Consider the following 16,149-nt stretch of genomic DNA (forward strand, 5'->3'; position numbering starts at 1 on the left):
AATTGCAATTGCTTTTTTTCCCTCCCAAAATTTTCCTAAACATTACAAAAAATATGTTTGCACAAGTCTTATCAGCAGGATATTCAAATATTTAAGTGGACGGTCGTCTCATTCTGGTTCCCAACTGACAGAAAAACTGATGTTTTAATTAGTTTGAGCCGGAGAATGAGGCACAATTACTCAGTTTGGGTATGAGGTATTAGAATATTTATTACATTTTCACTTTTCATTATAGACTGAGATTAAAAAAAAGAAGCTTTTTCAATTTTTTTTGACATTAGCTGTAAAAACTTCTCAAATGAATCAACTCAGGGGAAGATGATTAAATGAGGAGTGTTTTATGACTGCGGTAAATTGATGAGCCTCTTCCAGTTTATTAGAGTTCCCTTCTACCAACAGAGGGCAGCAGCACTGCTGTAACCCCACAGGCTGACCGTGCGTCCAATTCATCACTGCTCCATTAGACTGTATGAAATTTTAAAAGATTTTTAAAGCGTTTTTTTTTTTAAATTAACCAAATACTATTTGAATGTTTTTCCTAAATCCAACCCATTCAAATTGCGCCAAATACTTTGCAGAGGTGATAGGATTTTAAAATATCTGCTTTTATTGATGGGGGGAAAAAAAAGTGTTTCGAAGTAAAACTGAACCGAAATTGCCTCCATATGACAAACTGATCCATCAAAAAGCCCCCTGTGTCATCTGCCTTTCAGGCATTGATCGATGCACTTGTCCCACACTCCCCCCTTGGTGATACAGGGGTCTATTTTTAGAGGTGGCTCATGAGAGATGTGACTTTTAACCAACATCTACACAAGATAGTGAGATTATGAGGATACATAGGCCAAGAGAGGAGTAGATGCTGGGAAATTATGGAAGATATGTACTGTAATATGTCACTGTTGCCATGGAGTAAGTCGGGAGTTTTATTCTCTCTTGTGGGAAAGTATCCGAGTTTATACAGCAGAGTGTTCCTGCGGTCGATAAGAGCGAAAGTTTGTGAAGCTCTCGCACTCCAAAGAGAGGAGGAGAGAGAGGGGGAGGGTGAGAGGGAGGGAGGGAGGGAGAAAAAGTGAGGGCTTTTTGGGGGAGACCTCAGTACAAATGTATCTGCTTCTCTTACTCTCACAACCTCCAGGCGTACCAGTCCGTGTTGCGCCTTTGCTCTCTCAACCTTTTTTTTTTCTTTTCTTTTTCCCTGATTCCAACTCCTCTGCAAAAATCTCATTTTTCTGCTCCCTGGCAGCGGAGGGATGTTCTCTGGAAGGAAGTTACACCCGAGCTGAACATTTTCACCTTCAACGTTGTAGGAGTCAGGTTGATCAACTTCTTGTCGGGAGAGTTTTGACTGCGGAGCGTCGAAGGAGACTTTTACGCATCGCGTTGAGAGACGCGGCGAGATGTTTTAAAAGTCAACGTTTACCTTGTAAAGTTTTGTCACGTCCAAGTTTGCATTTTCTTCTCCTTTTCAGATGGTAGATAAAGTTTAAATAACACCCTGACTCGAGCATCCTAAGAGAAACTTTGGTGAACTTTTTGCGAACTAGTTGCTTTCGGCTCCAATCCCTTTTCTTCTTTCTACCACTCAATCGAACGGCCTCTCTTGACCCCTGCCGGGATCCATACCCCCACAACGACAACTTCACCCACAGTAGATTTCCAATTTATCCTCTGTTCGGATCTCATTTTGAGTGGATACCATGCCTCCGATCGGGCCGGAGACGCGCGCTGCGCTTCGCCGGATTCCTGCCTTGGCTTTCGCGCTGCTCCTGTGCGCTGCCGCGGTGACTGGATGTCCGCACAAGTGCAGCTGCTCCGGGTCTCATGTGGACTGCCAGGGTCTGGGTTTGAAAACCGTTCCTAAAGGAGTACCAAGGAACGCCGAGCGCCTGTAAGTGAAATTCGAAGAGATTTTGTCCTGTCATCATATGTCTTGAACTAATTTTTCTCTAACGGTGCAGCGTGCTTCTCACGCGTAAAACATTCCTTTGGTTTATTGAGTTACTGGAAGTCATCAGTAGAGCTCAAAACTTTGAAGCATTAATGACTGTCAGAACTGAACCGGTTGCATTCGTGCTCATCCTGACCTCTATGGAGTGAAATACACTTCAGCTCTGATAATGGTAAATATTAGTGCACTATTTTTATTTTGTTTTAAAAATTCTTTCTCACCCTTGTACTTTTTTTCATTCCTGGGATTTAACTATGATCATTTTATTGTCGAGAATGATGTAGTGAAATAACATCAACACAAAAGAGAAAACAAAGTTAATGCAAGGTGGACGATTGGGAGGAGTGGGAAAATGGGAAAGCCACCATTACTAGTGTTACATGTAAAACAAGGGCTAGACCTTTGGTGGAGTAACAAGTATTGTGTGCCTCCTGGCCAAAAGCGCATAATATGTCCAGTGTTGTTACACACTAGTGCACGAAAGTGCCCTAAAATTCACCGGTGACCCCGGCGTATGGAGGCAGAAAAGAAAACAATCCTGGAGGAGCTTGTAGACGGAGGATTTAAGTTTTAAAGGTCAAATTGAAAGGTGAGAAGAGGCTGTGAGCTCCCTAAATCTCTCTATATTCCTCAGCGCCCCCTCCTGCAGTAAAACTCTTCAAAGTTTTTCACAAGTTCCTGAAGTTGGGGTCGATCCTCAGTGATTTGTGTGAAATCCAGAACAGTGGTTTCACTCAAAGTAGAACCCTAAGTGATTTTTGTTTCTTTGACCTGGTGATGGTTTCAAATGATATTCATTCCTAAGGCGTGGATGGACCTCTGACGGTTGCTGTTGCCACCTCCAGTCTGATCTGGAAAACTATACGCCCACGCAGACACACACACACACACACACATGCACTCTCATTTACACACACCTATGCCGTTAAGGTATGGAAGTGATTATGCATGATAACGTAGCAGCCAAAAGCTCCACGGGGGATCAACAACAGACCTAACCCTGAGACAACAAACACAATCAGCGGGCTGCAGGGAGAAACAGGGGGTTGTGTTTGTGGATGTGGGGGTTCTGGTGGATATTTGTATGTGATTAGCATTTGTGCCTGCATTTTTGCTTTGGCGTGAGCGTGTTTACACGAACATCTTTGTGTATTTGAGTCTGCGTGTTTGCAGTGGCTCGTGTGATTGTGTTTCTGACTTGCAGTTGTGTGTATGTGAGCGACGAGCCCATACCTCTTCCATCCCACAGGGCTGCATTGACCTCCGAGGACCTGTTGGCTTTTACGTAGCAATCCCCCGAAGACATTTACACCCAAGGAAAATAAATAATTAGAACAGGCTGTGATGGGGAGGTTGGATAAGGGGGTCCCTTGCCTCTTACTGTGGTCCCCAGGGTGGAATATTTGGGGTAGCAGCGCCCCCTCCTTCCCCGTTCACTCCAAAAAGTGTGTTTATGTTTCCCTGATTTATCCAGGTCAGTGTTTCAGTTGTGACTTTGGCCAAGAGTTACTCTTTTCCTCCCCTCTGTCTTTCCCTCGCTTCATCTTTCCTTCTCGCTTTTGAAATATTTTAGGGAGTCTAAAAATGGGAATTATTTGAATGGCAGAGATTCCATTTCTGAGAGGTTATGGCAGATGGGGAAGCTTTTTTTGGAAAGAGCGATGAGCATTTTTGCCCCGAGTTGGGAATTGGGCTGGATGACTGGTGGGACGAAGTCAATATGGATAACAGATTGTAGTGATTAACATCTTTTTTTTTTGTTTTTTGACATTCCCTTACCTTGATGATGAAGTAATTTAGCTCTTCTTGCACCCCCCCCCCCAAGAATTGGTGTTTTAATTAAATGGATTGTCACTGATTTATTTAACTGCATTATATCTGCTATTTCACAAGTCTCCTGTAAGTGAGATGGTCCCAGCCAATACAGTTCCAGTAGAGATGTCAAGTGGCATTTCTTCAGACAGTTTTTTTTTTTTTTTGGAAATATCCAAACATTTACAAATGGAGAAAATCCTTGGAAAAGAAAAGAATTCCTCACCAAATCGGGTGCAACAAAACCGCAAGACATATGTTGTTTGAGTAAGGGATATGACTATCGCCTTATCGCGAGTGGAAAATCTTTTTTCGGCTACGACTCCACTGGTCCCTTCATAAATCTCTCGATCCATGTGTGCCGAATCAAAAAAGATCAGAGAGTCTGTCTGGATGACACTAAAAATAAGTTTGGAGAGTTGATGTTAAGTAATAGAATAAGTCTGGGACACAGATCCAGGGAGATTGGGCACAAGTTGAAAGTAAAATACATGATGAAATAACCCCATACACAGATACTTATCACTGACACACTGATATATCATCCAAAGAAGAATGCAGACGTCTTGTCTGAAAGTCCACCACCACCTAGAAGGAAGGAAATCACTTTAAATGCAAAACTGTTGACAATTCAGGTTCGCCAGTGTGGCCTTTAAGCTTTAGAGTTACGTCCAAATTACTCCATTTATTACACGCAGTGAACTGGAGCCAGGAAAGGGTGTGTGCCCAGTACTCTGGAAGAGAGTCCACCTGTCCGTCGATGAAATTACTCTCCTTAAAAGCCCTTGTTTGTGCTCTATTGTAAAGAGAGCTTTTGGAAAGGTTAACGAGAGAAAAACAGTGGTGGCCTCATCTGTTCACTCAACACACACTTGTACTCACAGGCAGCCTCACAGATTACCCCAGGCCAGTCAGTTCCGTAATGTTCTCCTTGGGAAACCACTTGAGACCTCATTTGCATCTAATTTGAGTGGAGGGTTCGGAGGCTAGGCTTTACAGACTTAACGACGCTGGGCAAAGTGAATTGAAAGCGGGGACGGCTTTTCTCTCTCGTGTCCAATTCACACCTGCCCTACGGGGACGGCACTCACACACACACACACACACACACAAACAGAGAGAAACACACACATTCATACACACCCTGGAGTGTTGATTTTTTTAAGGCTGCAGTTGCAGCTGGTGCATAAGACTGCTGTGACATGTGGGGAAAGTGAGTGCTGTAAACTCCAGAGGGGGGCCTTCAGTTGTGGTTGTACGTTTGTGTGATTATACATCCATACTTAAGCGATTACTTTTTCACACCCACTTATACATGTGTAGCATGTGTAATTATATTTATACACAGTATAGAGGTACTGTGTGTTGCGCTGCGCGTGTGCTGATGTGCGTGCTTTCTTTTGAGAGCCTTCCGAGCCAACCTTTTAAAAACTTCTTGCCTATTTTTTCTGTCAAAGATGGTTTTGGCAAAGTTTTTACGACCAACACCTTCTCTGCTTTCTCATGCTCTGCCTGGCTCTTCGACTCCGTTTTTATTTCCCTCCTCATCTCAACCCAGAGTTTGTCTCTTTCCCACATTTCTCGCTCCATCTCCCCAACCCATTCTTTTTTATTATTTGTTACTTTTTCTCACCTTTTCCTTCTTCTTTTTTCCTCCTCAGCAGCCTTTCTCTGACCTCCTCTTCCCTCTCCAACAAACACACACACACCTTAATTTTACTGGCAACATCTCACTGGTGGAGTTTTCACAGCCCAAATTTCCCTTGTGGATGTCAACCTTCCATTGCATACACAACAATACAGTCCTGCCTGCATGTGTGTGTGGAATGAACCGCAAACTCTTCTTCTCCATCTTAGTCTGGCTCTATTAAAACCGTGTGTTGATTGGACAGTTGATTGCCTAGATTCCACACCCTCCATCCACTATGAAAGGGTACTCCATGATTGGACTTGACTCATTTTTGCGTGACATATGCATATTTAGCTGCTAAATTTTACCTGAGATGGAAAAACTTAGTTGTGCTGACTCTCATCCCATCTCATCTCATAAAGTTAGAATAATTTGACTGGATGAAGATCAGTCTGTTGTTACTGTGCATTTTAGTTGTGCCTGAAGCAGCACCTGAAAACAGTACATAGTGTGTCTTAAAGAACTGCCAGCTCCAGTTTTATAAATCGAAATTACATTTAATCTATTTGGATAATTCCAACAAATCTCTTAAATATGTTGCCATGGTTTCTTGCCAACCTTTGTGGCGACCAGAGACCATAACAGTGACTTTGTTTGTCTTGTATTTCTGTCAGTAACTCTTGAATTTCTGTCAGTAACTCTTGAATTTAAGCCATTCCCCCAATGACGAGTTGTGTTTGCTGATATCATGGGCACAGCGGTGATGTAATACATCTGAAGAGCAGCCGAGTCTTATTGCTTTAGCAGACAAGTACAAACTAAGAACCAAAAAAACCACAAGGAGCTTGCTGTTCTCAAACTGTCGCTTAATGTCATGCCTATCATCTGTGGCCATCTCGTGGTAACCATTTCGTGCTCCTCCAGCCGTGTTTGAGTCAGTAAGGGTTTGCCAAATGGCACAAGAGAGGGTAACCAATATTTAGACTCCATATCTAGGTCAGTGGGTGATATTCTCTTCCCCAATTTTCTCCAGTGTGCTGGCAGTTGACCTTTCCATATAATGACTTTCAGTCTGCCAAAGAGGCCGTCTGCTGGCACCAGCTGCGGGTTCTGCCCATCTGGGAAACATAGCGAGTTGGCAGCTTTAAAACGTACGCACTGTATTCTCATGTACTCTACACACAAAACCAGCAAGCAGTTGCACACACTAACTGGCATAGGCATGGCAATTCAGGCACGTACACAAAAAAACTATGCATGAATGTGTGCTTGTGCACCCTATCCAACCTTATTCTCTTAAAGGAAATTATTGTTTATTACAATTTGAATCCACCAGTGTTTTATCTCTTGTACTCATTACATTTACACACAGCGTGACGTCCGACAAAAGCATTGGCTCACATATGGGAACATTCCTGCCATAAGCTAAAGAAATGAGGCGTCTGAGTGTCAGACAGGTTGTCAACAAGCCAGTTGTGAACCATATTATCTGAACTGCTTTATTCTGAGGATGAGCTGGAAATGAGCGTACACACGGTCTAAAAGGTAGTGAAAGTATGACGGGTCAAAGTTGGACCTCAAAGAAGGCTTCTTAACTGTGATGGATGTTTGCGGTGAACAATTTGGGCCATTATTTCACAGTTTGCCTTCATTTCCTCTTCAAAGTAAGTTATGCTAACCTGAGGGGTTAGTTTAAAACAAACCGGTATGGTTGTCTGACGGGTTGTGGCCTTTGCCTTTTTCAAGCCGTCTCTGCTACAGAAGATCCAAGCAATTAACTTTTTTAGCTTTTAAATTGATATTATTATACATGAAGGTGATTGTTTGCTGGAAAAATTACTACAATGAGATGCAATGAGAGAAAATGTAATTTTCTTTTAGTGTTTTAAAAAAAACAACCTTTGAAGTAGCGAGGAGAAAATGCATTCGCTCAGACGCCATCGATCTGAAGGTCTGAACATCAGGCTGAGGCCAGATGATGCAGGAATGTTATGAAACATCCATGTTTTCTTTAATAAAGTATATTTATATTCCAGTTTCAAACACATGAATGCACATGAGAGATTTTATTCATGCGGCCACACACAGACAGCGCACATTCATCGTGAATGCTGCAGACGCAAAGTACGCACACCCAACACACTGTCCAGCTCTCATTGGCTCACACATGCAATTGGTTGTTGTTGGAAATTCTGACATATAATGAGAGAGTGAGTCTGTTTCGCATGTAAAACTACCCAAAGTCACGAATGACCTTCTGCTACTTTCTGCCGCAGCAGAAGTCCTCAGCGCTGGAAGACGTCCGAGTTGTGTTATGTTATAACGACAGTCTGGGTTTTGTGGGTGCAAGTGTGTGCACGGCGTACACGGAGATGTTTGATGTTAACAAGCTGTGTCACTGTTGTGTTAGCTCGCTGTCACCACAGCAACACATTACATTTATGCATGTTTATTCTTTTTTTTTCAGTGGGTGTACCTCTGATAGGTGTGTGTACTTATTTTGTGTCGATTTCTGCTCATGTGTGTGATATTTTCTGTTTAGTAAGCTGGAAGCGACAGATTGTTATTCCTGGAAACCTCCATAGAAACGAAGTCGTTGCGCTGTTTGTCTACTTTCTCCATCTCTCTGTCTCCCTGCAGCACTGTCTCTATCATTCACTTTCTCTCAGTCTCTCATTCATTTTAACTGCTCTCGTTCTCATAACCAGTTGTTCTCTCACTCTCATTTTTTTTCCAACTCGGCCTCCGTTGAGGAAGCAGCAGCCCTCGTTCTGTCAAGTGGACTCTCAGCGGCCAAATTACCCTTCCGCCCCACCCCATTCACTCACGGCGCAGCAGTAATAAATCTAGACAAAAGCAACGCAACCCTATAAACTCGAGCAACGAAAAGAGCTAACCAAATACAGCGCTGGTTTACAGCCCTCTTGGCTCTTGGCTTTGACAGAAAGGGATGCTTGCAGGCGACTCCCTAATGTGGTCAAGCCCATGTGGTTAACAGCAACACCAAACTATGACTTTCCTGAGGTTGAGTCGCCTTAACATTGAATAGAGACCATAAATGAGAGGTGAATAAATTGTGACAGACAGAAAACAAAGTGATAGATGGTATAAAACGAAGAGGAGACGCGTCACTCCCCAAGATTTATGCAAATCAGATCAGTCTGGCATGTTGAATGTGAAAGATGCCAAGACATTAAAAGACATAGCTCTATCACATTTCATCCTTCCATCACAGAGATGAAAAAAGAAGAGTAATAGAAGGATGAAAGGGTGCAAAAATGAGTAATGGAATTCCAAAAAAGATCAACATAATAATATAATGGAGTCAGATTGAGAAGTAAAGGCAGGTTTAAAGGGTGCATTTTGGACAGGATTCCCCTTTATGGAGTGAAGTCAGTGTCCTTCAGTTGAATGCAAGGAAAATATTTCACTGACAAGTGGCTCTGTTATCATCAGCAACTTGACTCATCTCCTCTTGTTATTCTATTGAAATTTCTACCCCTGGGTGTCGGATTCTCTCAGCATTGCTTATGTTCTAGATACAGCAGATGTCTGGAATAAGCCAAATTCTTACCCATTGTGACAAATGCGTGGTGAGGAACTTTGGCCGGATGAAATGCTGAATGTCAAGTGTCAGAATGTTTCTGAGAAGCATTCGTTGCCCACACGCCACACAGTGAGGTCAGTGTTTTCCTGTTGTGGCTGTAAACCCATCACACTGGGCAAACCATTGTCTGTCAGACAGATTTCCCTCAGGAGTGTCGGCAAATATTTATTTTTGCAGCGTGAAGAAGCGCCGGGCTTCAGGAAATGTTCAAGAGATAAATCGCAGTTCAGAAAACCCCCCCGAAAAGGATAGAAAGACGCACCATTTAATGGTGTAGTTTGTTGGATGCTATGTGAATTGATTAAATTCAATTACCTTTCCACAATTTCCTCATCTAAATGATGTTGAAAAGCCGCATTACAGTAAATAAACCTGATGGTGACAGACTAGAAGTTGAAGGATACTGCATAATACCACATAGTAATGCATTTCTTCACATGCCTTTTGTTTTGAACTCTTCTGTAATGTCTCATAAACTTCAACAAGTGATGATTGCTGTGTATCCCTGAAAGATTCAAACAGTAAATGTTTGTACAGAAGACCGTAGTTCCCAAAGTTTGGATTCCCATGTAGACAATACAAATGGAGACAGGGACTTATACAGTATGTTGGACTTTTGAGAGCTTTGGATTCAATACGTCTTTTGATCCTAGAATTCATGTTTGTTTTTTTTAGTTTCCTTTCAGAAACATGACTTTTTCATCCATCTTTTATTACCTAAATATCTAAAACACAAACTTAAATTGTGGTTTAGTAACTCTCTGATACTAGTTTGCTCAAAAACACAATTTTATAATTAAGTCTTGATTACCGATGGACTAATATTCCTTTTTAACTTATATCAACTGTATCTTAATTAGTTGTAATTTAATTAGTGATCTACTTCCTGTGGGATATTAATTTTAATGTTCCACTGGTGGGTCTTTTTTTCTTCCACACAAACCTAATTAAAGCAGAAAATTAAAGCCCAGCCTCTCCTCATTACCGTGTCTATTAATTTTTACCTCCACCAAGGACACAGTGTTTTAGCATTAATTTGTTTGTTTATATGTTGACAGGAATTGTCTGATAAACAAATTTCGCTAATAGACTAATAGGTTCTGGCCCATGGAAGAGTTTCTTAGGTCTTGTGGGAATCCGTAACCATCTGGATCCAGGGCTTGATCAAAAGCTTCTTTATAATTGGATAAGGACTGTGCAATTAAAAGATTTTACGTCTATCATCACGGTCTATGCTGCTGTGTTTGAAAAAAAAAAAATTATCCAATGACCTGCGTTTATGGTTTCTGACTTTAATTGAGTTTGTCGTCCTGAAATGCTTTTGTAGTTTCAAATTTCCATGAAAAACTACAAACACAAGTAGTTCAACTTGCTGCATAGAAGCGCAGCTACATCCAAAATCAGAATAGAGGAAATATTTAAATAATCTTTTTCAGTTATTATTGGTTATGGGTCAGCCAAAGTATATTTGCATTGATTTGCTGGTTTAGCTTCTGTCACTTTGGTCTTTGATCATGATTGGACAAAAGCTTGAAGTCAAGTGAGTTGATTGTAACCAAAAAGTCTCAGCATGCTGTTGTCACATATGATATCCAGAGATCTGAATCCTTGGACTGAAGCCCTAACACAGGATGATGCTGAGGCAGCTGGACGCCTGACCTCTGATGCTGGTGACGGCACCATTGTTGAGTGTGTAGCTGACAGGAAAGGGAAGAAGGCAATTAGGATTCTTTGCGTAAGTGGGAGATTTAGAGGGTGAAATTAAGCATACCTATCTGAGAAAGAGAGAGGAATGGAGAGCATGAAAAGACAAACGAGAAGGTGAAGAAGTACAAGAGCTTTGTAGAAAATGGCAGGAGATTAGGAGAGGAAATGATTGTAACAACAAAGGGATGAAAGGGAAAGGATGGAGGGATGGAGATAAGGATGCAGCGCCTGATGGAGAGAGAGAGAAAAAGTGGAATGAGGAAATGTCACAGAGACCAAGGAGGAGCGGAGAAAGGAAACTGTTATTCCTCATTGTTGAACAAGACTGAGGTTAAAGAACAAGAAAACAAAAGCAGGGTTCATGTTTACTTATATTAGCTTTTACCAAACCTTGGAAGTCTTTGTCATGGAGTTTTTCATTTTTAAACATTCCTAAAGATATTAAACTTTTTTTCTTAACATCTTTGGCATCACTTTCTAATTTAGCCGTAAATTATTCAGCCCCTACTTACAAAACCTGTATAAAGTTAACCAGTATATCTGCCAGACTGTGCAGTTCACTGGTTTGAGTGATGTAGGTTAGATATGGTGTGTCTTTATACACAAATATGTCTCAGTGTATCATAGGGTATGTTAATTCCCAGAACACCTGCTGTTTGCATTGTCGTTTTATCCCGTTACTCGTAATGGAAGCAAACAGCGGCTATATCTTTTGTCCTGAAGCCTCTTGTTAGTTGTCTGACTGCCAGCAGGTCAGTTAGATTTAAAGCTGAGTTAGGATTTACAGCTGGATGGGTTGGACACCCACAGTCCAGCAGGCCAGGTGCACGAAGGCAGCAGGAGTTGCTAGATTTTAAGTCATTCAAATCATTTGTTGGGTGTTTTTGATCATCTTATATTGAATGGAAGAACATTTATGATGGCAGTGTGCAATTCCTTGATGTGTTTCATCACTCAATCTCTTATCAGATCTCCTTTAACTTCACCCATGAGCCAGCTTTTTGTCCACGGCTTTGATGTCGGCTTTGCCATCACTATCCACCTGGCTCTGCATCCTCATTGTTGGTTTGTCTCTGTAGTGCCTACTTTGGTGAAAGCAGAAGTTTCCACTGTGAACAAAAGAAAGATGGAGAGATTAACACGGACAGCAGAGGAAACACAAAGAAGCATTAGAGAAATGTAGCCAACTGTAAAAGAGTGAAAGGTTTTGATGAAAGAGGTGAGATTAAGGGGAATAGGAAAAACAAGAGGAAGGCTCAGGAAAACCGTTTACCCAACTGCGGAACAGTGAAAGATAACACAAGAAAGATTGAGACAAAGTGAGATGCTGAAAAAGGCAGAGATTAGAAAGGAAAAGCAAAAGTGGAAATAATGGCCTGGATGGACAAGACAGATTAAGGGAAGGAGGAAGGCAAAAAAAAAAAAAAGAACAACTGAAGAGAGATTGATGGAGGTAAGAGAGGGAGGAGGACCTGGACAGAGGTGAGTGATGAGTAGCAGAAGTTTTTCGGATTGGATCTCCCTCAAAGTCAATCAAAAGTCTGGGCTACAAATCAACAGAAACAAAAGGCCTTTTTTTTTTTTTACGGGAGCAGCCCTTTCCTCAAGCTGAAAACGACAAATCAATGCTGTATTGGGTTTTTCACCGCATCCAAGAAGGCTTATCAAACTGCCTCGCTTTCCAAGAAACCGGCAATTACACACATTCTGAAAGCCTGACATGAACCAGCTGCATTTAGTCTGAATGATGGGGACGTGGCTTGCTGTCAAAAATGAATGCATGGGTGAGATCCTTGAGACTCAAAATCATCATGAATTTTCTTTATAGTTCATATAAAGATTGTTGGAATAGAGATTATTGGGATTATATTTGATTGTAAAATCAGTAAGAAAAATATATTAATTCAAGAAAAAGGTTTGCTACCCCCTTTTTAAACGTGCGTTGAATTTGATTTCCTCACCGCAAAAATTTTGGAAGAAGAAAATGGTGCTGTCATCGCCGTTATCATTAAGTCATTAATGTGAATCCAGCTGCCAAACACGACGCTCCATTCACGAGCTATACCTGGTCTATCCCACATTTAGCGATGGGCAGTGTGGTTCCGTTGGCTTGTCAGAGCCTTTTTTTCTTTTTGGCTGAAAACATCTGTTGTGTCTGGAAGTGAGGTCGGTGAGGTCACTGAGCCAAAACCGCAAAGATGCCTTACTTTGGGTGATGATTCTTTATTGATTCATCACTGTGAGGGACGACCGGGCATTGATCTGCTCTTAGAGGGGTATGTAAGTACATATACAAGTATTGATTATTGCTGCTTTAGTGTAAAAACTTCTCCCCCTCAAACAGAAACCTTGCTTAACCTCTTCTGAGAACAAACTTGTTGCTGCCTGTGATTTAGATCACTGTCTGGACTGTAATGGGTGGCGGTCTTTGATCAGAACTCATTTTATGGGTCCCTCTATTGTATCAGATGGGAAATTGAAACTACTTATTACCCCAAAACCCTTTCAAGGACCCCTTGTGGACCCTAAACCACATTTTGTGCTCTGGGAAGTGCAGCCCTCGCCAACACCACCCCTCCTGTCTCAGGCCAGGATATGGCTCTTATTAGTGGTCCTTGCAATGGATGCTTGGGGAAGCTTTTGAAACCTAATATCGTCTTAAAACAGATTTATAAATGTTTAGGTGTATTATGAAAAACACACAAGCGAGCTGCCGAGGCCAAACAGACTCTGTTTATGCGCATGTAAGTATGTGTGTCTGCAAGGGAGAGAGGGCGAGCGAACGCTTAAGGAGTGGGGGAAAGAGTCGTGTGTGTGTGAAATAGGAGAGAAAACTGTGTGTGTTGTTTGTTCTCTCTTGTGTGTGTGTTTTTTTTCCTTGCTCCAATTCCCCTAGTATGACAGCGTTTCAATAAACAGCATACCCATATAAAGGGAACCAGTCTGTACACACACTAAGGCAGTCAGTTCATATTGCAGCGTGCATACATTGTACAGCCGTAGTTAAAACAGATTGAATGACGGCCAGGAAACACTTTTAAACTCTGATGATGGAAAGAGAAAATAATTTCATTCCCATTTTTTTGCTGGAAAATTTGTTTCTCTATAATTCATAGCAGTGAGAGCTTTGTGTGTGTGTGTGTGTGTGTGTGTGTGTGTGTGTGTGTGTGTGTGTGTGTGTGTGTGTGTGTGTGTGTGTGTGTGTGTGTGTGTGTGTGTGTGTGTGTGTGTGTGTGTGTGTGTGTGTGTGTCTGTCGATGTAACTCTGGGGGCCTGCACATCATTTGTTCATATCGGTTTCTGTTTTTCTGTTTGCATATGTTTGTATGTTTGTTTCTTTGTGTGGTTTGAAAGAGAGTAGGGATAACTGCACACACACACACACACACACACACACACACACACACACACACACACACACACACACACACTACTACTGTGTATTCTGTATGCATTTTATTGACGATCATATTTGATCTGACACTTCTCTGTTTTTCTCTGCAGGGATCTGAACAGGAACAACATCACCAGGATCACTAAAGTGGATTTTTCCAGTCTCAAGAACCTCAGAATTCTGTAAGCTACCTTTGATTCTCCTTTACATTACGTCCCAGTTCGTTTGTGACATGCCGATCCTCCTGACATGCAAGGATAGCATCAGCAGTATTGACTTTTAGCAGTGACAGGTTCATTTCAGGTGCTATGTGGTTAGGTAAAAAAAAAAAAAAACAAACTTGGTGAAGTTTGGATTTGCATGGGACACAAATTCCTGCTTCAAAGTTTATGACCCACAATTCACATCCAAACTTCTCACCTCTCCTCGCTGCAGTGTTTGTATGGAGGTCCATTAAATCCAGGCGTGTCTCGCTACCATCGGCGTCTGGACGCGATGCAGACGGACGTGACAAACCGGTGGACAAACCCCCCCACCCCCCCACAATCACCACCCACCTTACATGCGCTGATAGGTTTAGTTATATCAACATTATTTTACCTCAACCTCACAACTGGCAGATCAGAAAACACTCATATTAAGTTTTATGCGTCCCAGGTGCTGTCAGAAAGCCGTCGTCTTTTAGGCATGAGGACTTGATGTTGTTGAATTTAACACCTACCAGCAGGTCAATTATGACTTCTTTGTTTTTATCTTGTAGTAACCTGTATTTGTCTCTTTACAACTTATCTCATTAAGAAAAAAGAAAAAAAAAACCCGTCCATGTTGGAGCAATTAGAAAATTTCCCTAATAGGCTTGTGTATGGCTATAGGGGAAACAAGTGTCTATAAAATAAAGTTTCCCATCCTAATGAGGAATTTCAGAGCAGGAGAGAAGGCAAGTGTCTTATCGAAGTAGTTAAATTTGTAATTACACATAATTTACCAGGTTTAATAACAGACTAATAGATAATAATAGACTAATTGTGAGCTGACATGCCAGTAACAAACAGCAAGGCTCCTATTTGTTAATGAAGCCGAAGATGTGATGCCAGTGCTATTGTCAGACATTTTTAGTTATAGATCATATGAAATAATGAAACAGACGGAGTTCATTGCAGCGTGACTTCAGGAAACACTCAGATTTATTTGAAATAAGCAAAAACTTATTAGATCAATCAAAAAAATATGAATATGACTTATATCAACAGCTGAAATTATGTTCAGTATAAGTACAGTGAGGCCAATGTGGAATGTTTAAAATTGTGACCAGATGGAGCAGGTGTTCCTTTGGATAAAAACATTCACAATATTTAATTCCACCTTAAAGCAACACCTATAGGCTCATGCAGACATGTGGAAATATTTGTTAGTCACCACAAAGAGATCCCACGTACAACACGATGTGAATCCTGCCTGATCTAACTAGATATGTCACAACCAGCCCTTCCAGTCATTCTGATATTTCATATATTCAGTAATTGTTTTGTTTCAAAGTGGCGTCAAACAGCTGACCCGCACTGACCGCTGGTCTTCTCAAAATGACTTCCAAATGTAGTTTACTGACTGCAGGGTGAACACGTAACAGTCAGTGAACATGTGAAATAGACTTTTGTGGTATCTGAAGCATACCTGTGTGAATACATCCAGTGGCTCTCTCCTGTATAACTCATCTCTAAGCAGGTGCGTCAGTGGAGTGTGACTTCTCGCCTCCTCTCAGCTCTCCTAATTGCATTTACTCCGAGGCCTCCTTCACTCCCTCTGACTCAAGTGGATGAAATGTGTGTTTGTGTATGTGCATGTGTGTGTGTGTGCATGTTAGGTCTATAATAACTATAATCACCACTGGCTGCCTGTAACTTCCCTCTTAACTCCGCTTTAACCAGATCGGCAGATAAAAATACGCTCGCTGCACTAAGCAGTGGAAATATGTTTGCGCACGTCTGTGTTTGCATTCATAAGTGCATTTATTTAACTTTAACCATAATTTACGAGGGCCGGAGAGGATT

General features: G+C 41.6%; 1 protein-coding gene across 1 annotated transcript in view; it reads left to right on the plus strand.

The window, feature by feature from the left end:
- Window positions 1-1,143: 1,143 nt before the first annotated feature.
- The window catches only part of slit3 (slit homolog 3 (Drosophila)), a 192,938-nt gene continuing 177,932 nt past the window's right edge, over window positions 1,144-16,149 (plus strand). The window contains exons 1-2 of the mRNA XM_068325452.1: window positions 1,144-1,891; window positions 14,212-14,283. Coding sequence (XP_068181553.1) covers window positions 1,701-1,891; window positions 14,212-14,283 — 263 coding nt within the window. The 5' untranslated portion in view covers window positions 1,144-1,700. The remainder of the gene's footprint in view (window positions 1,892-14,211; window positions 14,284-16,149) is intronic.

The sequence above is a fragment of the Antennarius striatus genome, chromosome 10 (genome assembly GCF_040054535.1).
Source record: "Antennarius striatus isolate MH-2024 chromosome 10, ASM4005453v1, whole genome shotgun sequence".
NCBI lineage: Eukaryota > Metazoa > Chordata > Actinopteri > Lophiiformes > Antennariidae > Antennarius > Antennarius striatus.